Source organism: Macaca nemestrina, chromosome 1 (genome assembly GCF_043159975.1).
Source record: "Macaca nemestrina isolate mMacNem1 chromosome 1, mMacNem.hap1, whole genome shotgun sequence".
NCBI classification, from domain to species: Eukaryota; Metazoa; Chordata; class Mammalia; order Primates; family Cercopithecidae; genus Macaca; species Macaca nemestrina.
In genome coordinates, this window is record NC_092125.1 from 157,872,501 (window position 1) to 157,895,983 (window position 23,483).

A 23,483-nucleotide genomic window follows, 5' to 3' on the forward strand; every position below is an offset into this window, starting at 1 on the left:
AGCACAGCTTCTCAACTAGCTGGGACCACAGGCACATGCCACCATATCTGGCTAATTTTTGTAATTTTTATAGAGACAGGGTTTTGCCATGTTGTCCAAGCTGGTCTGGAACTCCTAGGCTCAAGTGATTCTCCCATCTCGGCCTCCCAAAGTGCTGGGAGCCACCTCACCCTATCTATTTCATTTTTTCTTTTTATTTTATTTTTTTTCATAGAGACGGGGTCTCACTATGATGCCAGGCTGGTCTTCAACTCCTGGCCTCAAGCAATCCTCCTGCCTTGGTCTCCTAAAGTGCTGGGATTACAAGCATGAGACACCAAGCCTAGGCTTACTGCTCCTTTAAACTCAAAGTTTATAAATTAGCACAAAGCAACTGGTAAAAGTGGTAGAAAGGTTTTTCAAAAGATAGTAACAAAATCCTGCTGCAATGCTAATAAATGGTGTCCAACAATTTGTTTACATAAAATAAGGGATTATTGTTTTAAAATTAATGAAATTAGTATGATGGCTTGATTGAGGAGAGTAGCCAATTGCTAACTGCATCTTTTCAAATCCATGGTATCCTTGTGTTTTAATGTGGTTGCATCTAACATCAAAGATTAGGTAAAATTTAAAAGAGATAACAGGGTATTTCAAGCAAGAAAAATGAGAGCAAATGCAGAAAAGAATGTTTAAGACTATAGTAATCATTGTATGGGGAGTGAGAAATAATACATAAAAATAGAATTTTGGTGCTGAATTGAAGAGCATAAGATCAAATCCTTTTATAGATAAACCAATGCAGAGTAAGGAAATTCTAATATCAGTCTTACAATGAATTAGCGGAAGTATAGAGTTTCAGTCCAGTGTTCTCTATATCACAGCTTTACTTCTAAGATTGGTGCCAGTTGATATCAATCTTGTAGGTAGAGAGAGGGTAGAGAAAGTCTGAGCATGGTGGCTCACACCTATAATCCCAGAATTTTGGGAGGCTGAGGAAGGCGAACCATTTGAGGCCAGGAGTTTGGGGCCAGCGTGGGTGACATAGCAAGATCCTGTCTCTACAAAACATTTAAAAATTTCAAAACTCAGCTGGGTGTGGTGACATGGACCTGTTGTCCTAACTGCTCAGGAGGCTGAGGCTGGAGAATCCATGGAGCCCCAGAAGTCAAGGTTGCAGTGAGCTATATCACTGCACTCCAACTTGGATGACAGAGTGAAACCCTCTTTAAAAAAAAAAAAAAAAAAGTAGAAATGACAAGGATGTATTATGTATTATTTATTGAGAAACTACTTTGATCCAGTCACTATGTGCTAGGGGCTTTAAATACAGCATATAACTTAATCTTCATAGAAATTCTGTGTTATAGATATTTTCATTTTACAGATAAAGAACCAGATGCAACTGGTTCAAGGAATAGACCCTTATTGAACTTCAAAATCTCCCTCCCAAACAATTATATCTATCTCATCCTCTGTCACTCAGTGAACCACCATAGATTTCTCCTGCGAGGTTCTTACTAGTGAGAGTCAAATTGTAAGTGACAAGCAATCATACCAAATTAATGCTAATTATCTCAGTAAGATCCACTGCCCTGGCTGGGCATGGTGGCTCATGCCCATATCCCACTTTGGGAGGCCAAGACGGGTGGATCACCTGAGGCCAGGAGTTCGAGACTAGCGTTGCCAACATGGCGAAACATCATCTCTACTAATAATATAAAAATTAGCCAGGCGTGGTGGCCCACACCTGTAATCTCAGCTACTTGGGTGGCTGAGGTAAGAGAATCGCTCGAACCCAGGAGGCAGAGGTTGCAATAAGCCCAGATGGAGCCACTGCAATCCAGCCTGAGCGACAGAGGAAGACCATCCCAAACAGCTATCCTCATACTGCTTGAAAACTTTCATTTAGTCTTGGGTTACAGAAAGAGAAAAAAGAAAAAGAAAAAAAAAAAGAAAATTTTCATTCAGGCTGGGCACAGTAGTTCATGCCTGCAATCCCAGAACTTTGGGAGGCAGAGGAGGGTGGATCACTTGTCATCAGGAGTTTGAGACCAGCCTGGCCAACATGGCAAAACCCCATCCCTACTAAAAATATAGAAATTAGCCAGGCAAGGTGACCCACACCTGTATTCCCAGCTACTCAGGAGGTTAAGGCAGGAGAATCACTTGAACCTGGGAGGCAGAGGTTGCAGTGAGCCACTGCACAGCAGTGTGGGTGACACAGTGAGAATCTGTCTCAAAAAAAAAAAAGAAAGAAAGAAAAGAAAAGAAAATTTTCATTCAGTCTTTGGCTAGAGGTCACAGAAAGAAAAAAACAAAACACAGCAAATTTTCATTTGGTCTGGGTGCAGTGGCTCATGCCTATAATCCCGGCACTTTGGAAGGCTGAAATAAGAGAACTGCTTGAGCCCAGGAGTTTAAGATCGGCCTGGGCAACATAATGAGACAATGAAACCTCATCTTTTCTAAAAGAAAAAGAAAAAGAAAAACTTCATCAAATTCTGGTTAAAAAACCAAAAAAAACTTTATAAAGAAAAGGGAAAAATCTTTAAAAACATAACAATAAACGGCCGGGCGCGGTGGCTCACGCCTTTAATCCCAGCACTTTGGGAGGCCGAGGCAGGCGGATCACAAGGTCAGGAGATCGAGACCACGGTGAAACCCCGTCTCTACTAAAAATACAAAAAATTAGCCGGGCGCGGTTGTGGGCGCCTGTAGTCCCAGCTACTCGGGAGGCTGAGGCAGGAGAATGGCGTGAACCCGGGAGGCGGAGCTTGCAGTGAGCCGAGATCGCGCCACTGCACTCCAGCCTGGGCGACAGAGCGAGACTCCGTCTCAAAAAAAAAAACAAAACAAACAAATAAAAAAAAAAAAATAAAAACAAACAATAACTCTGGAGAGCTTTGAGACTGTCATTTGTACCTAGCTGTGATTATCTCAGCTGCCTTTAACTATTTTCTGAGACCAAATGAATTGAGTAAATGGTTTTTAACTAGAGAAAAAATAAAAATTTTGAAGAAGCACTTTAGATGGCCAAGAATGCCAAAGATAGATATTATTATTTCACATTTTTTGACTGTGGTTTTCATTTTATAGAGGGAGGAAGAAAAATCATATCCCTTTTCCTTACAACAACTACATGGCTCCCTGGTGCCAGGAGTGAGAACTTCACCTAATAGTACCAAAATTGCAATGTGGATATATTATAGCAAAAACAAGCTTTAGCTTATTACCAGGCACCTAGCATTGTAATCTAACAAGTGTTTTAAAATGTATTTGTGGCATTCAGATATGTAAGTTGAAGACTATTCATATATATCAGTAAATCTCATTGATTTTGGGCTAAACACTTAGAAAAAAAGGAAGGAATATAAGTGTATGTATACTACTAACACAGATTTAATGTATAGTATAGTATACTGAGGAAGAAAATGAGATCAGGAAAAATGGGTGTGAGTTACTGGGAACGATCTGTGGACAGTGGACTGGTCCTACTCATTGAAAGACATTATTAAATTTATTTATAAACGTACTCCAAACAAATACATAGACAGAGCTTCTTATGTGTAAGTTTAAAGTCAAAAGATAGAACAGAACATATACCAAAACTAAATCCTAATCCTGGTTCACGCTGTCGATCGGCTTTTGTATGCTGTGATCTCCAATGAAAACGAGAAATACTTCTCAGGACCTGTAAAGAACAGTTTTATTAAAATAAATTTGATAAGTTAAACATTAATCAGATAAGAGACTACTCATAATTGTGAGTGAGTACAACAACTTGTTTGACCATACTCATAGTTTTTAAAGTCATCACTATTTAAATGCCTTCTATCATAATTTAAATAAGTCAATTACCAGTTATATAAACTCCTATGACAGAGGAGATGTTTTTAAAAAGTAATGAAAATAAAGTCAGTGGTATTTACACTACTGAAGTGGAGGATTTAGGACAAACAACAGTCAAGGGTACTAGTAGACGTAGGACCACTATTCTGGGTATCTTATAAGCTCCTAGGACTTTGATGGTTGGAGAGTTGGGGTGGGGAGAACGATAGGTGGAAAGTGAACATACTGTGTTCAAGAGTTGCCTAGTCCATCAACTTTGATACCCTGTCCCTGTGAGCCTCCCATGCATGCCTCTGGGAACCTTCCCCTCAGAGGATCTCATTTTTTAGGATACCCCACTCTAACAAAACAAATTAGCATAAAACCATGTTCTGTATTTTCTGCTGTCTACAGGCATTCTTACAATGTTCTGAGCAAGGAGTCACCAAACTATGGCAGCCACATCATGCTGTCTATTGCTGCTTTCACAGCAGATCTAAGTAGTTACCACAGAGACCATATGGTTCACAAAGCCAAAAACATGTACTATCTGCTCCTTTTCAAAAAACGTTTGCCATCCCTGTTCTAAACTACTAATACATTTCTTGTCTTAGGATGTGAAATATACTCATATTTCTTCAAAGGAACATATAAAGAAACAAACAATCAAATATACATATATTATTGTTTTGCAACCCATTTTTATATTCATGACAGCTTAATGGATACAAAAGTAAAAATCTGCATTTATTAAAGCCGCCAAACTGGGAACCACAATGGTGTTCCTGTATAAAGGTGTCAGGACAGCCAAAATTACACAATTTTCACTGTAAAAGAGTTTAACTGAACTATCTGGCAATTTTAACAAGCTGAGATACTAAGAGAAAAGAGAAGCTGAAGAATATACTAAAGTTTCTACATTTAAATTCTTATGTTTTTCAAAATCCGTAAAAAGAAACTGTCTTTGTAGATGACAATTTCAACTTATACAGAGGATTTCCTACATGGAAGGTGACAATATAATTAAGAGTATCAAATATTTGTAACTGAAACAGCGCTTTCAAAATAACATAACTCATACTACAATTAAAAAACACACACACACACACAGAGTATGAAAACTCGCATTATCTTTGCAACTTCATTCATTTTATTTTGAAAGTGAAACAGTGCCAGGCGGGGTGGCTCATGCGTGTAATCCCAGCACTTTGGGAGGCTGAGGTGGGTGGATCACAAGGTCAGGGGTTTGAGACCAGTCTGACCAACATGGTGAAACCCCATTTCTACTAAAAATACAAAAGTAAGCCAGGTGTGGTGGTATGTAGTCCCAGCTACTTGGGAGGCTGAGGCAGGAGAATCACTTGAACCCAGGAGGCGGAGGTTGCAGTGAGCCTAAACTGCACCATTGCATTCCAGCCTGGGTGACAGAGCAAGACTTCGTCTCAAAAAAAAAAAAAGTGAAACCGTTTCTCTGGTCCTTATTGTCCAGCAGTCACAGACCAAATCTACTCTGATTTACAGTCACATTACACAGGTTAATTCACTGAATCCTAGGTCAAGTCTAGGATTAAGTTATTACTTTTATTCCATTTTCGCATGTGAAGAAACGAAGGCTCAGAAAGTCAACTAAATTAGGCAAAGTCACTCTACTATTAGTGCAACCAGGATTCTAACATTTACTATCAAGAGCCCATGCTATTAACCACCTTGCTATACTCATCTTTCTGTTAGTATCCTAATTGGTCACTAGGTTTCATAACAAAGGAAAACATTCTGCAAAAATCAGAACAAAAAAACTGACTATTATAAATGCGTTTTTAAATCCCATGCACAAAAGTCAGAACTCAAACCAGGTTAAATGGTCTACTGAGAGACTTTTTTTGACAGTCTCCCTCTGTCACCCAGGCTGGAATGCAGTGGGGAGATCGCTGCTCATTGCAAACTCAGTTTCCTGGGATTACAGGCGTATGCTACCATGCCCAGCTAATTTGTCGTATTTTCAGTAAAGACAGGGTTTCCCTACGTTGGCCAGGCTGGTCTTGAACTTCTGGCCTTGAGTGATCCACCCGCCTAGTCCTCCCAAGGTGCTAGGATTACAGGCGTGAGCCACCGCGTCCGGCCAACCGAGAGACTTTAAATAGGGAAAAAGTCACTTCACATGTGACTGTTCAGGAAAATATGTTACATAGAACAAAGTGCAAAGGTTGCTATTACCAGAATACAATGTCCATCAACCTGTTAATTACACAACAAAGTTAGCCAGTTAGAGAGGTGGTTTACAAATAGAAAACAGAAATAGGAAGGGATCTGGAGTTACAATTGCTGAATTTGAATCTAGGTTCCACAACTATATTTATGGCCGTAGACAGGTTACAAACTGCTTATAGCTTCCGTTCAAAACCGAAAAATGGTGCTAATCTCACTGCGTATTTTTGAACGATTAAAGTAAGATAATGTTTTGAAAGCCTAATGCTATATAAATATTGGTTTTATTACCTCGGGCTCTCTGTCTAGAACAATGAAATTCCAAATATCGAAATAGCACCATTAGAATTGAACACTTGTGCATTTCTTGGGAATATAAAAGTGTTAGTTTTATGGGTTAAAGAAGAGAAAAAGGGTATACGTTTTCTCTATCAGGTTTTTTTTTTAGATCCTTCCTTGGAAGGTTCAGAAATCTGCTTTTCTGGTGTTGGAGTTAAAAATAGCTGAAATCCCCCAATTTCTGCCTTCACTGCACATTAACTTGAATAACAGCAGTAAAATATGGGCAGCAATTCTTTAGGATTATTCTAAAACCTCAGCTTTTTTGGTCAAAGACATAACTTTAACTTAATTTTAAGTGACATCTAAATGGCAGTCGTGTGAACATGTCAAGAATATTTAAGATACCAAAGTGCATCTAATGACAAACTTATTTAGAATCTGTTAAGACCCAATACCAGAATATACAGACAAGTTCACATAAAATCCTGCGGTAGGTTTTTTCTTTTACTTTTTTTTCCCAGTAAGCAACGTGGAAGCGTCCTCCACCATATTACACAACGAAAAGCTTACTAAACATATTAAGTATCTCAAGGAGTAGCTGCTCCATTTTCATTTTTCCCGTGGTTCTGACACAGAGACCGGGTCACTTCGGGAAAAGGTGGGATTCCCGGGGTAAATATTTGGAGGGTTTACCAGAGAAAGAAAAACGATATTCTAAAGAGAGGATGCCGGCTATAACCGGGTCGGCTGACGGGAGGATACGGAAAATGAAACGCCAGGCTACATTCCGTCCGGTGGTAGGAGGCGTGAAAGCAGGTGGGGACCCCTAGGCAGGCAAGCTCCTTCCTCAACCCGACTTCCCACTCCTCCCGGCCGCACCTATTTTTGGTCCAGGGCCCCGTGCTCCCACACAATATCCATGTCCCTGCCCCTACCGCACCGCTGGGCTCTCTCTCACCCTGCAGCATCGCCCGAAACCCGCTGCCATGTTGGCTCCCGTTCGGCCACTAGGACAATATTACACGGGTCACGGCCTTGACAGACTCCCCCAGCGCCGGACTCCGCTGGTCCCGCCCACTGGGGCCCGTGGGCGGGATGGGGCGGGGCGGGGCGGGGCGAGGCGGGAAGAGGCGGCTGGGCAGCGGAAGGAGGGGGCACTGCGCCAGGCCCGGTGAGAGCCGTCGGGGTGGGAGCGGTCGCCGGCCGGGGTATTCAACGCATGCTCCATGACCCTTGCCTGCGTCGTGGGTGCGACCTGGGGAGGGGTTGCATCCCCTCTCCCGGCAATCCCTGATAAGCCTGGTCTGGTTCTCTGCCTGCCCACGTCTTGCCTTCTCTGTGGGACGCCGAGGCTGATACTAGCGCGGAGAGAGAGCCAGGGCGGAGGAGAAGGACGGGGCGGGGCGGGGCTGGGAGGGCCGGGTGGCGCTGAATGGTGGGGGACGTGCGGCACGGTGCAGGATGGGAAACTGGGTGAGAGGGCGCGGCTGGGACTTGGAAGGAGAGCGGCCCGGTGCTCAGCCTTCACCTTCACCCGCAGAGAACGGTCAAACCCAGATTGTGTCTGCTTGGCGGATTCAAAGTATTAATACATTTTGCTCTCAAATGCCTTAACTAAAGCAAAGGCATGTTTGTGTTTCCTTAAAATTTAAAAGAGAATTTAATTGCTTACGTAAATTTGACCTTTCCACGTATTTCCAAGGCTATTTATGACTTGTCGGCTGATGTGGATGTGGTGTCCTTGGTATGCGGGTGCAGTAGAGGCTGTCTAAAGCTCGTGGTCAGCCAATGATGGAAGTGAATGTCTCCCTGAGGAATTCTAGGTGGAGTCACTTTCTCTTCCAGTGAGACCCTGAGTTTTGAGAGAGTTTTGAGATGGTAGCTGGAATGTTTTAAAATGGGTGTTTGTGAAACTCTCCAGGTTTAGATACCTCGTTGTTAAAGCTAATAAAAGCCCAAATGCAAGCCTTCAGTGTCAGGCCTCTGAACCCAAGCTAAGCCATCATATCCCCAGTGACCTGCATGTATACATCCAGATGGCCTGAAGCAACCGAAGATCCACAGAAGTGAAAATAACTTAACGGATTGTGATTTGTTTCTGCTCACCCTAACTGATCGATGCACTTTGTAATCTACCCAACTCTTAAGAAGTTTCTTTGTAATTCTCCCCACCCTTGGGAATGTACTTGTTGAGCTTCAACCCCTGTCCCCAAAACATTGCTCTTAACTTCACCGCCTGTCCCAAAACCTGTAAGAACCAATGATAATCCCACCACCCTTTGCTGACTCCTTTTTCGGACTCAGCCCGCCTGCACCTGGGTGAAAATAAACAGCCATGTTGCTCACACACACCCTGTTTGGTGATCTTTTCACACGGACATGTGAAACATGCAGTGTAAATGTTTCCCATGTTACTCGGGACTCTTCCCTTTCATTGCTGCCATCCTAGTTTACGCCTTGGTCACTACACCCCTAAATCTTACACTAACAACATTTTCTTTTGCCCAATAAAGGTCACCCATAAATTCATTCTAACTTGGCTGTTAAAATTTTATATCCTGTTATTGTATTCTCCTACTTTGTCTTCTGGGAGTTTAGTGTGTTAGTCCTAGGTACAAGGCAGAATGTTAATTAAGCAGTATATTCAGAGTAAAAGTACCAGGAAAATTCAGAAAAGAGATAAAGAACTGAGTTTGTCTTGGTAGAGGCAAGAAAGCCGTCAAAGTGGTGTCATTCACGTCCGTGTGAAGAGACCACCAAACAGGCTTTGTGTGAGCAATAAAGCTTTTTAATCACCTGGGTGCAGGTGGGCTGAGTCCGAAAAGAGAGCGAAGTGTGGCCGTTTTATAGGATTTGGGTAGGTAAAGGAAAATTACAGTCAAAGGGGGGTTGTTCTCTGGAGGGCAAGAGTAGGGGGTCACAAGGTGCTCAGTGGTGGAGCTTTTGAGCCAGGATGAGCCAGGAAAAGGAATTTCACAAGGTAATGTCATCACTTAAGGCAAGGACTGGCCATTTTCACTTCTTCTGTGGTGGAATGTCATCAGTTAAGGCAGGCAGGGCATTTTCACTTCTTTTGTGATTCTTTGGTTACTTCAGGCCATCTGGGCATGTATGTGCAAGTCTCAGGGAATGCGATGGCTTGGCTTGGGCTCAGAGGCCTGACATTCCTGCCTTCTTATATTAAGAAAAATAAGACAAAATAGTGTTGAAGTGTTGGGGCAGCAAAAGTTTTTGGGGGGTGGTATGGAGAGAGAGAATGGGCGATGTTTCTCAGGGCTGCTTCAAGTGGGATTGGGGTGGCGTGGGAACCTAGAGTGGGAGAGATTAAGCTGAAGGGAGATCTTGTGGTAAAAGGTGATATTATGGGGTTGTTAGAAGGAGCATTTGTCACATAGAATGATTGGTGATGGCCTGGATGCGGTTTTGTATGGACTGAAAAACTAAACGGAAGACACAAGGTCTGTATAAGAAAAGGAGAAAAAACAGGTATTAAAGGACTAAGAATTGGGAGGACCTAGGACAGCTAATTAGAGAGAGCCTAAGGGGAGGGGTCAGCATAATTACTTGCTTGGTTGGTGAGTTTTTAGGCTCTAAGTTTTTGGGGTGCAGTTCAAGGTGGGCTGGTGTCGGGAATGAGACTGGGACCTAATAAAAAGGAGTGCCTATACAGGAGCTTAAATGGGCAGTCGCCTCTAGCATTCCAAGGACAGGCCTGAATTCTGAGAAGGGAAAGTGGTAGAAGTATTGTCTAGTCCTTTTTATGTCGGGGACTGAGCTTGGTGAGGTGTGTTTTTAAAAGACCATTAGTCCATTCTACATTTCCTGAAGATTGAGGATGCTAAAGGATATAAAGGTTTCACTGAATCCCAAGAGCCTGAGAAACTGCTTGGGTGATTTGACTATTAAAGGCTGGTCATTATCAGACTGTATAGAGGTATGAAGGCCAAACCGAGAAAGAAGGAAAGAAATGACCGCAGTGGCCTTCTCAGACCCTGTGGGAAAGGCCTGTACCCATCCAGTGAAAGTGTCTACCTAGACTAAGAGATATTTTAGTTTTCTGCCTTGGGGCGTGTGAGTAAAGTCAATTGGCCAGTCCTGGGCAGGGGTAAATCCCTGAGCTTGATGTGTAGGAAAGGGAGGGGGCCTGAGAAATTCCTGAGGAGTAGTAGAATAGCAGACGAAACACTGAGAAGTGATTTCTTTGAGAATAGATTTCTAGGATGGAAAGGAAATGAGAGGTTCTAAGAGACAGGCTAGCGGCTTGTAACCTAGATGGAAGAGGTTATGAAATGACGACAGAATAGAATGGGCCTGTGAGGCTGGATGGAGATATTTTCCTTGGTCAAGAACCATTTGCCTTGTGTGGGAAGAGATTGATAGGTGGAAGTTTCAGTGGGGAAGTAGGTGAGAATGAGAAGGAGGAAAACTGCTGTGAGGGGTAGAAGTTGGAACGCTAGCTGCTTTTTTAGCTAACTTATCAGCATAAGCATTGTCCTGAGCGATGGAATCTGATGCTTTTTGATGGCTGCTTTTTAGTTACTTTATCAACATAAGCGTTGTCTTGAGTGATGGTTGGGGGAAGAAAATAGATTTGGAAGTTATGAGAACTGTAGAGAGTTGAGCATAGTTTGTGATTTTTAAGGCCACTAACAGTATTAAAGTGGTGGCAGCTGCTACACACAGACATGAGGGCTAGGCTAAAACAGTAAGTTCAAGTTGTTTGGACAGGAAGGCTACAGGACGTGGTACAGTATTAAAGCAGTGGCAGCTGCTGCATGCAGACATGAGGGCTAGGCTAAAACAGTAAGGTCAAGTTGCTTGGACAGAAAGGCTACAGGACACGGTCCCAACTCTTGTGTACGAATTCTGACCACACTAACCATGCCTAGGAAGGAAAGGAGTTGTTTTGTAGAAGGGATTGGGCTTTGGGAGATTAGCTAGACATGATCAGCAGGGAGAGTGTCAGGCTTCTGAGCCCAAGCCAAGCCATCACATCCCCTGTGACTTGCACGAATACCCCCAGATGGCCTGAAGTAACTGAAGAATCAAAAGAAGTGAAAATGCCCTGCCCCGCCATGACCAATGACATTCCACCACAAAAGAAGTGAAAATGGCCGGTCCTTGCCTTAACTGATGACATTTCACTAAGGGAGGAGACCACCCCTCATATTGTCTTATGCCCAATTTCTGCCTCCAAAGAAAGAAGAAGTAAAAACGAAAAGGCAGAAATGAAATCCACAGGCAGACAGCCCGGCACCGTACCCTGGGCCTGGTAGTTAAAGATCGACCCCTGACCTAATTGGTTCTGTTATCTATAGATTACAGACAGTGTATAGAAATGCACTGTGAAAATCCCTATCTTGTTTTGTTCCGATCTAATTACTGGTGCACACAGCCCCCAGTCACATACCCCCTGCATGCTCAATCAATCACGACCGTCTCACATGCACCCCCTTAGAGTTGTGAGCCCTTAAAAGGGACAGGAATTGCTCACTCGGGGAGCTCGGCTGTTGAGACTAAAGTCTTGCCGATGCCCCCGGCCGAATAAACCCCTTCCTTCTGTAACTCGGTGTCTGAGGAGTTTTGTCTGCGCTCGTTCTGCTACATTTCTTGGTTCCCTGACCGGGAAGCAAGGTGAATGGTGGATGGTCAAGGCAGCTCCTTAGGCGGCTTAAGCCTGCCCTGTGGAACATCCCTTCAGGAGACTCAGACCAGCCCAAGCAACGCGGATCCTGAGAGCGCTCCCGGGTAGGCATTTCCCCCGGTGGGATGCTTCACCAGAGCAGTGTGTGGCAGGCCCACGTGGAGGATCAACGCAGTGGCTGAACACCTGGAAGGAACGGGCACTTGGAGTCTGGACATCTAAAACTTGGTAAGACTAGTCTTTGAAACTTGCCCACTCCGTTTGAGTGGAAGCGTGGCCTGATCACCGACGGTGTGCCTTTATCGGCACTTTGGTTTTGGTTTTGACTTGGTTTGAATTGCTTGACAGGATTGGTCTTGGGAACTTGCCTACTCCATTTGAGTGTAAGCGTGGCCTGATCACCCATGGTGTGCCTGTACCAGCACTTTGGTTTTGGTTTTGGTTTTGACTTGGTTTGAATTGCTTGATAGGATTGGTTTTGGGAACTTACCTACTCCATTTGAGTGGAAGTGTGGCCTGATCACCCACTGTGTGCCTCTACCGGCACTTTGGTTTTTGTTTTTGACTTGACTTGGATTGCTTGATACTTTGGTTTTGGTTTTGCCCTGGCTTGGATTTCTGGATACTCTGATTTTGGTTTTGATTTTGGTTTGGTGTAAACTACACAAGTGTGTGTGTGCCCTTTTTACCCATTCTTTGTTTTGTGGTGTGCGTGTGGTGTGAGCGTGGTGTTTTGTCTAGAGGAAACATAGGTGAGGCACAAAGTAAGCCCACCGCACTAGGAGCTATGTTGAAAAATTTCAAAAAAAGGATTTAAGGGAGAGACTATGGAGTACTATGACACCAGGAAAACTTAAAACTTTGTGTAAGATAGACTGGCCAGCATTAGAGGTAGGTTGGCCGTTAGAAGGAAGCGTGGACAGATCCCTTGTTTCAAAGGTATGGCACAAGGTAACTTGTAAGCCAGGGAACCCAGACCAGCTTGTTTTAGATCCCCCTCCCCCAACACACAGTGGTTCAGAGAACAGCAGCATAAGCAGCTGGCAGAGGCAAGGAAAGACCAGCAGAGAGAGAGAAAAGAAAGAGACAGAGAGGAAAAGAGGCAAAGAGAGAGAGTGGAAGAGACAGAGAAGAAGAGACAGACAAAGAGGGAGTCAGAGAGAGAGAGAGAGAGAGAGGCGGGGAGAGAGAGAGAGAGAAAAACAGAGGCGGAGAGAGAGAGAGAAAGACAGAGGCAGAGAGAGAGAGAGAAAGACAGAGGCAGAGAGAGAGGAGTAGACAGAGGCAAAAGGGAAGTCAAAGAGAGAAATATATAAGTAGTTAAGAAAAAAAAAAGTGTCCCCTGTTCCTTTAAAAGCCATCATACCAATTCTAATTTGGACAAAACAAGGTCTTATTAATAGCAAAGGATAGTTAAAATCCCAAACTTACAAGGTTTTCAACGAAAGTAAAGTTTGCTAAAAGTTAACAGTGTGACATGTATTATAGTAACTTTTAATCTTGTGGCCTTAGACAGTCTAGTCCACAGACATGAAAAAAAAAGGTTCGCTTTGGAAAAGAATGGTTATCATCTTTGGAGAGAAAAAAAAGGGGGGGGTGTGGAATTTATATAAAAAGAGTGTTGTATGGTAAATTCTTGTCCTGAAATAAATTAACTGGTTGTTTAAAGAAAGAAATGTTTGTAGTAAGACAAAGTTAAGGCATGTCAAAAAATTGCCTGTAAAAGTTGTGAAAGAAAAAAAAAAAGGTTATAAAAAAATGTGTGTTAAAAAAAGAATTTATGCAAAAAAGTTGCATAATTTAAAAGTAACTAGGCCTCCTGAATGTAGAACTATTGGGAAAAAGAAAAAAACAGTTTATGTGCAAGGTGTATAAGAAAAGCAAAATATTTGGTAAAAAGATTATAAGGAGGCATAAGAATGTACATTTTTACCTACATTAAAAAGTTAAAAATTACTGTTCTGAAGGTTTAAGCAAGATTTAAAACGTTAATTGTAAAGAACATTCTGTGTGTAAACATATTAGCTAAAGTTAAAGAAGTATCATCCAGTTTTTCTGTGAACTGGACATTAAAGTAAAAGCATAACACGTTTTTCTTAAAGCACCAACCTGCTCTTTAGCAAAAATTATATAAGGTTAAAAAGCATCTATAAAATCTTACCTTATGGCCAAACATTAAAAATTAAATAAATATATCTACAAGGTTTTATTAAAATTAGGTTTAACATTAATAACACACTAATATAAAGATAAAATTTAGCTTATCTGGTATAAAAATCATACAAGAAGCACTGTTAAATGTAAAATGGTATTTGACTTTCTTTGGCTTAAAAACTAATAAAAATAGGTGCTAAAGGAAATTTCTTGGTAAAAAGGCACTAAGGACTATAAAGTCCACTGCCAAGGTCCCCACGTTTAAAACAAAAGGTCAGTTTCTTAAAAATTATATACTTGGTTTATCTTACACTTTTCTTTCTCACAAAATGAATAAATAAAAAAATAAAAAATAAAAGTCTTTCAGCACGTGTACTACCCCTAGAATTTCCAGTAAACCAGCACCAGCCTGAAGATCATGTTCTCATCGAAAGGTGGAAAGAAGAAAAACTCGAGCCAGCCTGGAAAGGACCCTACCTTGTGCTGCTAACCACCAAGACTGCTATTGGTACAGCAAAAAATGGATGGACTCATCACACCTGAGTCAGGAAAGCGCCACCCCCTCCAGAGTCGTGGGCCATAGTCCCAGGGGAAAACCTTACCAAACTAAAGCTGAGAAAAATTTAACTCTTTTAATCTATTCTGTTTCTCTTTCTTCTTTCCTCGTTCTATTGCTGACCATCTGGTTATTAATATAACCAAGTCAATTTCGCCTCAAACTATTGAATTTAATGTTTGCCTTGTTATACCCTGTGGGGACTTGCCAAGTCAAAGACAGCTTTCTACTTCAGAAAAGTACTTGTGTCCCTCTTGACTCTCCTCAAACTAGGCATTAGTAAACTAGGACCATTTAATCCGGGGAGATTTCGATAAAGACCTCAGTGCCAACCAGGAGTGTTGCCCCCCGATGTAGAGCATTCATGCCATAGTTAGTCCAACGTTCTGTGGATCACTAAAGAGAAAGGATGGACTGCCCCAGCTGGTTTTGTAATTTCCCTAAAACCATACATTCATTTTACTAGAGGATCATAGAAGTTAAAGACTTAAAACAAACTTTAGCAATTAAGACAGGATACCAAGATGCAAATGCCTGGTTAAAATGGATCAAATATTCAATCTGCACATTAAACAAGAACAATTGTTATGCTTGTGCACATGGCAGGCCAGAGGCCCAGATTGTCCCCCTTCCACTAAGGTGGTCCTCCAGTTGACCAGGTGTAGGCTGCATGATAGCTGCTTTCCAGGATTATACAGCCTGGAGTACTAAGTCAGCTAGGCTCTATCTGCTATATCCCAAAGTCTGTGCGATTCAGCCCCCGAGGGCCATCCAGCTTCCGTCTCCCAACACTAAGTTCACTTCCTGTCTCTCACAGCAGGGAGGAAACTTAGCATTCCTTGGAGACCTGAAAGGATGCAGTGAGCTTAAGAATTTTCAAGGGCTTATCAATCAGTCAGCCCTTGTTCATCCCTGAGTGGATGTGTGGTGGTATTGTGGTGGACCTTTACTGGGCACTCTGCTGAATAACTGGAGTGGCACTTGTACTTTAGTCCAATTGGCTATCCCTTTCACCCTGGCATTTCATCAACCAGAAGGAAAAAAATAATAAGACATCATAAAACGAGAGAAGCCCCTTATGGGTCTTTCGACTCCCATGTCTTTTTAGATGCAATTGGAGTCCCACAAGGAATACCAGATCAATTTAAAGCTTGAAATCAAATAGCTGCAGGATTTGAGTCAATATTTTAGTAGGTGACAGTTAATAAAAATGTATATTAGATAAACTACATCTATTACAACCAACAGCAATGAGCTTTTCATGAGTTAAAAGAAAAACTCATGTCGGCCCCAGCCCTGAGGCTACCTGACCTGACAAAACTCTTTACACTCTATGTGTCAGAAAGAGAAAAAATGGCAATTGGAGTTTTAACCCAGACTGGGGTCTGGCCAAGGCCAGTGGCCTGTCTCTCAAAACAGCCAGACAGAATTTCCAAAGGCTGGCCCCCAGGTCTAAGGGCCCTGGCAGCAATGGCCCTATTAGCACAAGAAGCAGATAAACTAACCCTTAGGCAAAACCTGAATATAAAGGCCCCCCATGCTGTGGTAACTTTAATAAATACCAAAGGACATCATTGGTTAACAAATGCTAGATAAACCAAGTACCAAAGCTTGCTATGTGAAAATCCCCACATAACCATTGAAGCTTGCAAAACCCTAAACCCCACCACCTTGTTCCCAGTATCAGAGAGCCCAGTTGAACATAACTGTGTAGAGGTGTTGGACTCAGTTTATTCTAGCAGGCCCAACCCCTGAGACCATCCTTAAACATTAGTAGACTGTAAGCGGTATGTGAACGGGAGCAGCTTCGCCAACCCCTGCAAAGTGACTCTGAAGAAGATAACAAGCCCTGCTCCAGTCACACCCGGAAGCTGACTGGTCCACGCACAGACAAAGCATGAGGAAACTCATCGCGGGACTCATTTTCCTTAAAATTTGGACTTGTACAGTAAGGACTTCAACTGACCTTCCTCAGACTGAGGGCTGTTCCCAGTGTATACATCAGGTCACTGAGGTAGGACAAAAGGTTGCTAAGGTCCTATTATTTTACAGTTATTATACGTGTACTGGAACTCTAAAAAGAACTTGTTTGTATAATGTTATTCTATACAAGGTATGTAGCCCAGGAAATGACCAACCTGATGTGTGCTATAACCCATCTGAGCCTCCCATGACCACAGTTTTTAAAATAAGATTAAGGACTGAGGACTGGCAGGGGCTCATAAACAATGTGAGTAAAGTGTTAGCCAAAACAGAAGAATAAAAGGGTGCCCAAACAAGTCACCTTAAAATTTGATACCTGTGCTATCATTAATAGTAATAAGTTAGGAATAAGGTGTGGTTGCCTTAATTAGAAAAGAGGCTATATGACAGAAAATAAGTACATCTGTCATAAATTAGGACTGTGTGGAAATAAATGTAAATACTGGTCTTGTGTCATTTAGGCCACTTGGATAAAAGAAAAAAAATGATGAAAAGGATCCAGTCCTCCTTCAGAAAGGAAAAAATGGCCCTTCCTGTACTAAGAGACAATGTAACCCCTTAAAGCTAGTAATAACAAATACCCTTGATCCTTGCTGGAAAAAAGGGGAGTGTGTGATCTTAGGAATTGATGGGACCAGACCGGATCCTCGGGGAAATATCTTGGTTCGAGGAGAAGTTTATAAACGCTCTCCTGAGCCAGTGTTTCAAACTTTCTATGATGAACCAAATGTACCAGTACCAGAAATTCAGAAAAAACAAGAAATTTGTTTTTGCAATTAGCTGAGCATGTAGCCCAGTCTCTCAGTGTCACTTCATGTTATGTATGTGGAGGAACTGTAATGGGAGATCAATGGCCATGGGAAGCCTGAGAATTAGTGCCTATAGACCCAGTTCCTGATGAATTTCCAGGTCAAAAGAATCACCCTGATAATCTCTGGGTCCTAAAACCTCAATTATTGGACAATATTGCATAGCTAGAGAAGGAAAAGAATTTACTCACCCTGTAGGATGACCTACTTGTCTGGGACAGCAACTGTATAATGGTACCACAGTAACAGTCACTTGGTGGAGTTCAAATCAAACAGAGAGGAATCCATTTAGCAAATTCCCAAAGTTGCAAACCATGTTGACCCACCCGGAGTCCCACCGGGACTAGACAGCCCCCACTAGATTGTATTGGATATGTGGGCATCGAGCTTATGCCAAATTACCTGACCAGTGGGCAGGTAGTTGTGTTATTGGCACTATTAAACCATCTTTCTTACTACTGCCCATAAAAACAGGCAAACTCCTGGGCTTTCCTGTCTGTGCTTCCCATGGAAAGAGAAGCATACCTATAGGAAATTGGAAAGATCATGAATGGCCCCCTGAGAGAATCTCACAATATTATGGGCCTGCTACTTGGGCACAAGACAGCTCATGGGATACCAGACCCCCATTTACATGATCCACCGAATCATACGGTTACAAGCTGTTTTAGAAATAATCACTATTAAAACCGGCAGAGCCTTGACTATTCTGGCCTGGCAAGAAACTCTGATGAGAAATGCTATCTATCAAAATGGATTAGCTCTCGGCTACCTGCTAGCAGCTGAAGGAGAGATCTGCAGGAAATTTAATCTTACTAATTGCTGCCTACACATAGATAATCAAGGGCAAGTAGTTGAAGACATAGTTAGAGATATGACAAAACTGGCACATGTGCCCATGCAAGTGTGGCATGGATTTGATCCTGGGGCCATGTTTGGAAAATGGTTCCCAGTGCTAGGAGGATTTAAAACTCTTATAATAGGAGTTATAATAATAATAGGAACCTACTTACTGCTCCCTTGTTTGATACTTGTACTTCTTCGAATGATAAAAAGCTTCATTGCTACCTTAGTTCACAAAAATGCCTCAGCACAAATGTACTATATAAATCACTATGGATCTGTCTTGCAAGAAGACATGGGTAGTGAAAATGAAAGTGAGAACTCCCACTAATAAAATGAGTAGGAGTCTCAAAAGGGGGGAATAAGGGAGGAGACTACCCCTCATATTGTATTATGCCCAATTTTTGCCTCCAAAGAAAGAAGAAGTAAAAACGAAAAGGCAGAAATGAAATCCACGGCAGACAGCCCGGCGCTGCACCCTGGGCCTGGTAGTTAAAGATCGACCCCTGACCTAATTGGTTCTGTTATCTTTTAGATTACAGACATTGTATAGAAATGCACTGTGAAAATCCCTATCTTGTTTTGTTCCGATCTAATTACTGGTGCACACAGCCCCCAGTCACATACCCCCTGCTTGCTCAATCAATCACGACCGTCTCACATGCACCCCCTTAGAGTTGTGAGCCCTTAAAAGGGACAGGAATTGGTTACTTGGGGAGCTCGGCTCTTGAGACTAAAGTCTTGCCAATTCCCCTGGCCGAATAAACCCTTTCCTTCTGTAACTCAGTGTCTGAGGAGTTTTGTCTGCCGCTTATCCTGCTACACCACCACAAAAGAAGTGAAAATGGCTGGTCCTTGCCTTAGCTGATGACATTCCACCACAAAAGTGAAAATAGTCCTTGCCTTAAGTGATGACATTACCTTGTGAAAGTCCTTTTCCTGGCTCAAAAAGCTCCCACACTGAACACCTTGTGACCCCCACTCCTGCCTGCCAGAGAACCCCCCTTTGACTGTGATTTTCCTTTGCCTACCCAAATCCCATAAAATGGCCCCACCCTTATCTCCCTTTCGCTGACTCTCTTTTCGGACTCAGCCCACCTGCACCCAGGTGATTAAAAAGCTTTATTGCTCACCCAAAGTCTGTTTGGTGGTCTCTTCACATGGACAAGAGAGCACGTGTGTTTTTATATGAGAATTATGCTGAGATAGGTAACAGATGAGGAAGAAATTTGGGCTTGACTGAAATAATGGGGGCTGTCTGTGAAGCCTTGCGGCAGTAAGCCTAGGTAATTTGCTGAGCCTGATGGGTGTCAGGGTCAGTCCAAGTGAAAGCTAAGAGAGGCTGGGATGAAGGATGCAAAAGAATAGTAAAGAAAGTATGTTTGAGATCCAGAACAGAATAATGGGTTGTGGAGGGAGGTATTGAGGATAGGAGAGTATATGGGTTTGACACTACAGGATGGAGAGGTAAAACCATTTGGTTAATAAGGCACAGATCCTGAACTAATCTGTAAGACTTGTCCAGTTTCTGGACAGGTAAAATGGGGTAATTGTAAGGAGAGTTTATAGATTTTACAAGGCCCTGCTGTAGCAGGGGAGTGATAACAGGCTTTAATCCTTTTAAAGCGCTCTGCAGGATGGGATATTGGTATTGAGTGGGGTAAGGGTGATTAGGTTTTAATGAGATGGTAAGGGGTGCATGATCAGTCACCAAGGAGGGAGTAGAGGTATCCTATACTTGTGTGTTAAGGTGGGGGGATACGAGAGGAGGATGCAAAAGAGGCTTTGAACTGGGGAAAAGGGTGTCAATGAGGTGTGGCTATAGCCCAGAATAGTCAGGAAAGCAGATAATTTAGTTACAATGTCTCAACCTAATAAGGGAGCTGGGCAGGTGGGGATAACTAAAAAGGAGTGCATAAAAGAATGTTGTCCAAGTTGACACCAGAGTGGGGAGTTTTAAGAGGTTTAGAAGTCTGGCCGACAATACCACAACAGTTATGAAGGCAAGGGAAACAGGCCCTTGAAAAGAAGGTAGTGTGGAGTGGGTAGCCTCCATATTGATTAAGAAGGGGACGGACTTACCTTTCACTGTAAGAGTTACTCAAAGCGTCTGTGATGGTCCAGGAGGCTTCCAAGGTGATGGGGCAGCGTCAGTCTTCAGCCACCAAGCCAAGAAGGTCTGGGAAGGAGTCAATCAGAGAGCCTTGGGCCAGAGCTCCAGGGGCTCTGGGAGTGGCTGCCACGCGAGTTGGACAGTCCAATTTCCAGTGGGGTCCTGCACAGATGAGACACAGCTTAGGAGGAATCCTGGGCCGCGGACATTCCTTGGCTCAGTGACCACATTTCTGGCACTTGTAGCAACCTCCTGGGGGAAGAGGTTCTGGAGGAACCCCCATCAGCTGTGGTTCAGGCATTTGGAAGTTCTTGTGTGCTGGAGATGTGACTGGAGTTTGTCTCACAGTGGAGGCAAGGAATTGCAACTCAGAAATAGGTTGCTACTTGACTGCCTCTACTCTATTATTGTACGCATTGAAGGCAAGGTTCATTAAGTCATGTTGTGGGGTTTGAGGGCCGGAATTTAATTTTTGGAGCTTTATTTAATGTTGGGAGCAGATTGGGTAATAAAATAAAAGGCGTATTGAGAGTAAGACAGCCTTCTAACCTTTCAGGTTCTAGGGCTGAAAAGGGTCTCAGAGTTGCTGCTAAACAGGCCATGAACTGGGCTGGGTTTTTCATATTTGATGAAAAAGAGCCTAAACGCTAACTGATTTGGGAGAGGTCGGATAAAGAAAAAGGAGCATTAACCTTGACTATACCTTTAGCTCTAGCCACTTTTTAAAGATGAAATTGCTGGGCAGGTTGGGGAGGGCTAGTCGTGAATGAAGCTGTGAGCCGGACTGGGTGTGAGGAGGGGAGGTGATAAAAGGATTATAGGTGGGGGAGCGGAGGCTGAGGAAAATTGGGACCTAGCTCAGCCTGGCGAGGAAGGGAGAGGTCAGATGGGTCTGTAGAAAAGAAAGATTAGAAGGACTCAGTAACGCTTGGGGTTGGGACTGAGGGGACAGGCGGGAGGGAAAGAAGGAAGATTTGGGACGAGTTGCATTGGGAACAGACTAGGGAGGGACCGATGTGTAAAAGAATGCCTGAACGTCAGGCACCTTAGACCATTTGCCCATTTTACGACAAGGATTATTTAGATCTTGTAGGATGGAAAAATCGAAAGTGGCGTTTTCTGACTATTTGGAACTACTGTGGAGTTTGTATTGGGATCAAGCACCACTGTAGAAGAAAATAAGGCATTTAGGTTTTAGGTCAGGTGTGAGTTGAAGAGGTTTTAAGTTCTTGAGAACACAGCCTGAGGGAGAAGAAGGAGGAATGGAGGGTGGAAGGTTGCCCATAGTGAAGGAGGCAAGTCCAGAGAAAAGACAGAGTAGAGATATGGAGAGAAGGGGTTTGGGAGTTCTTACCCTCCAGAAAAGTGGGAAAGGGGTTGGGGCATGGAGATAAGGGGTTGGGGTGCAGAGATAAGAGGTCGAGGTGTGGATATAAGGGTTGGGTCACAGAGATAAGAGGTTGGGGGCACAGAAATAAGGGGTTGGGGCACAGAGATAAGAGGTTGGGGCACAGAAATAAGGGGTTGGGGTGCAAAGATAAGAGGTTAGGGTTCAGAAATAAGGGGTTGGGAGGGTCTTGCCCCCCAGAAAAGCAGAGAAGGGGTAGAGACAGGGAGAGAACGGGTTGGGGTTCTTGCCCCTCCCCCAGAAAAGCAAAGAAGGGGTAGAGACAGCAGAGAAGGGGTCAGGGTTCTTGCCCCTTCCCCAGAAAAGTGGGACTTGCTGCTAAGGGTGAAGGACCAAGGCAGGCGTGCCTGCGTGGTCAGACACCTCTGAAACGTGGGTGAATAATCAGAGAGGCGTCCCTGCAATGATTAAACACCAAGGGAAGGCTGCCTTCCCCGGTTCGTGACTGGCGCCGGAATTTTGGGTACACAGATAAAACATGTCTCCTTTGTCTCTACCAGAAAATGAAAGGAATTGAAATTAAGAGAAGGGAGAGATTGAAGTGTGACGTCAAGATTGAAAGGAGAAAGAGGTTGAGGGATAGTGAGAGAGTTTGGAGAAGTGAGTAAAAAGAGGCCACTTACCCAATTTAAAGTTGGTGAGATGTTCCTTAGGCTGGTGGGTCTGAGGACCCGAGGTCATACGTGGATCTTTCTCATGGAGCAAAGAGCAGGAGGACAGGGGATTGATCTCCCAAGGGAGGTCCCCCGATCTGAGTCACGGCACCAAAATGTCATCCACGTCCGTGTGGAAAGACCACCAAACAGGCTTTGTGTGAGCAATAAAGCTTTTTAATCACCTGGGTGCAGGTGGGTGGAGTCCAAAAAGAGTCTGTGGGTTTGTCATAAACAGCTCTTATTATTTTGAGATACATTCCATCAATACTGAATTTATTGAGAGTTTTTAGCATGAAAGGCTGTTGAATTTTGTCAAAGGTCTTTTCTGCATCTATTGAGATAATCACGTGGTTTTTGTCTTTGGTTCTGTTTATATGCTGGATTACATTTATTGATTTGCGTATGTTGAACCAGCCTTGAAAGCTAGCAGAAGGCAAGAAATAACTAAGATCAGAGCAGAACTGAAGGAGATAGAGACACAAAAAAACCCTCCAAAAAAATCAATGAATCCAGGAACTGGGTTTTTGAAAAGATCAACAAAATTGATAGACCGCTAGCAAGACTAATAAAGAAGAAAAGAGAGAATAATCAAATAGATGCAATAAAAAATGATAAAGGGGATATCACCACTGACCCCATAGAAATACAAACTACCATCAGAGAATACTATAAACACCTCTACGCAAATAAACCAGAAAACCTAGAAGAAATGGATAATTTCCTGGACACTTACACTCTCCCAAGACTAAACCAGGAAGAAGTTGAATACCTGAATAGACCAATAGCAGGCTCTGAAATTGAGGCAATAATTAATAGCCTACCAACCAAAAAAAGTCCAGGACCAGACGGATTCACAGCCGAATTCTACCAGAGGTACAAGCAGGAGTTGGTACCATTCCCTCTGAAACTATTCCAATCAATAGAAAAAGAGGGGATCCTCCCTAACTCATTTTACGAGGCCAACATCATCCTGATACCAAAGCCTGACAGAGATACAACAAAAAAAGAGAATTTTAGACC

General features: G+C 43.1%; 2 protein-coding genes across 3 annotated transcripts in view; one reads left to right on the forward strand and one right to left on the reverse strand.

Annotated features, from left to right (window-relative positions):
• Positions 1-7,410, reverse strand: part of LOC105482658 (acyl-CoA dehydrogenase medium chain) — a 41,949-nt gene extending 34,539 nt beyond the window's left edge. Inside the window, exons 1-2 of the mRNA XM_011742871.3 lie at positions 7,256-7,410; positions 3,586-3,673 (exon numbers count right to left, since the gene is read on the reverse strand). Coding sequence (XP_011741173.2) covers positions 3,586-3,673; positions 7,256-7,285 — 118 coding nt within the window. The 5' untranslated portion in view covers positions 7,286-7,410. The remainder of the gene's footprint in view (positions 1-3,585; positions 3,674-7,255) is intronic.
• Positions 7,411-7,432: 22 nt separating this feature from the next.
• The window catches only part of LOC105482661 (solute carrier family 44 member 5), a 531,652-nt gene continuing 515,601 nt past the window's right edge, over positions 7,433-23,483 (forward strand). Inside the window, exon 1 of one of the 2 annotated variants that reach the window (XM_071091064.1) lies at positions 7,433-7,468. The gene's annotated coding sequence lies outside the window, so the exon portion shown is untranslated. Of the gene's footprint in view, positions 7,469-12,031; positions 12,170-23,483 lie in introns of those variants that run through there. The other variant, XM_024793098.2, reaches the window with a different exon arrangement.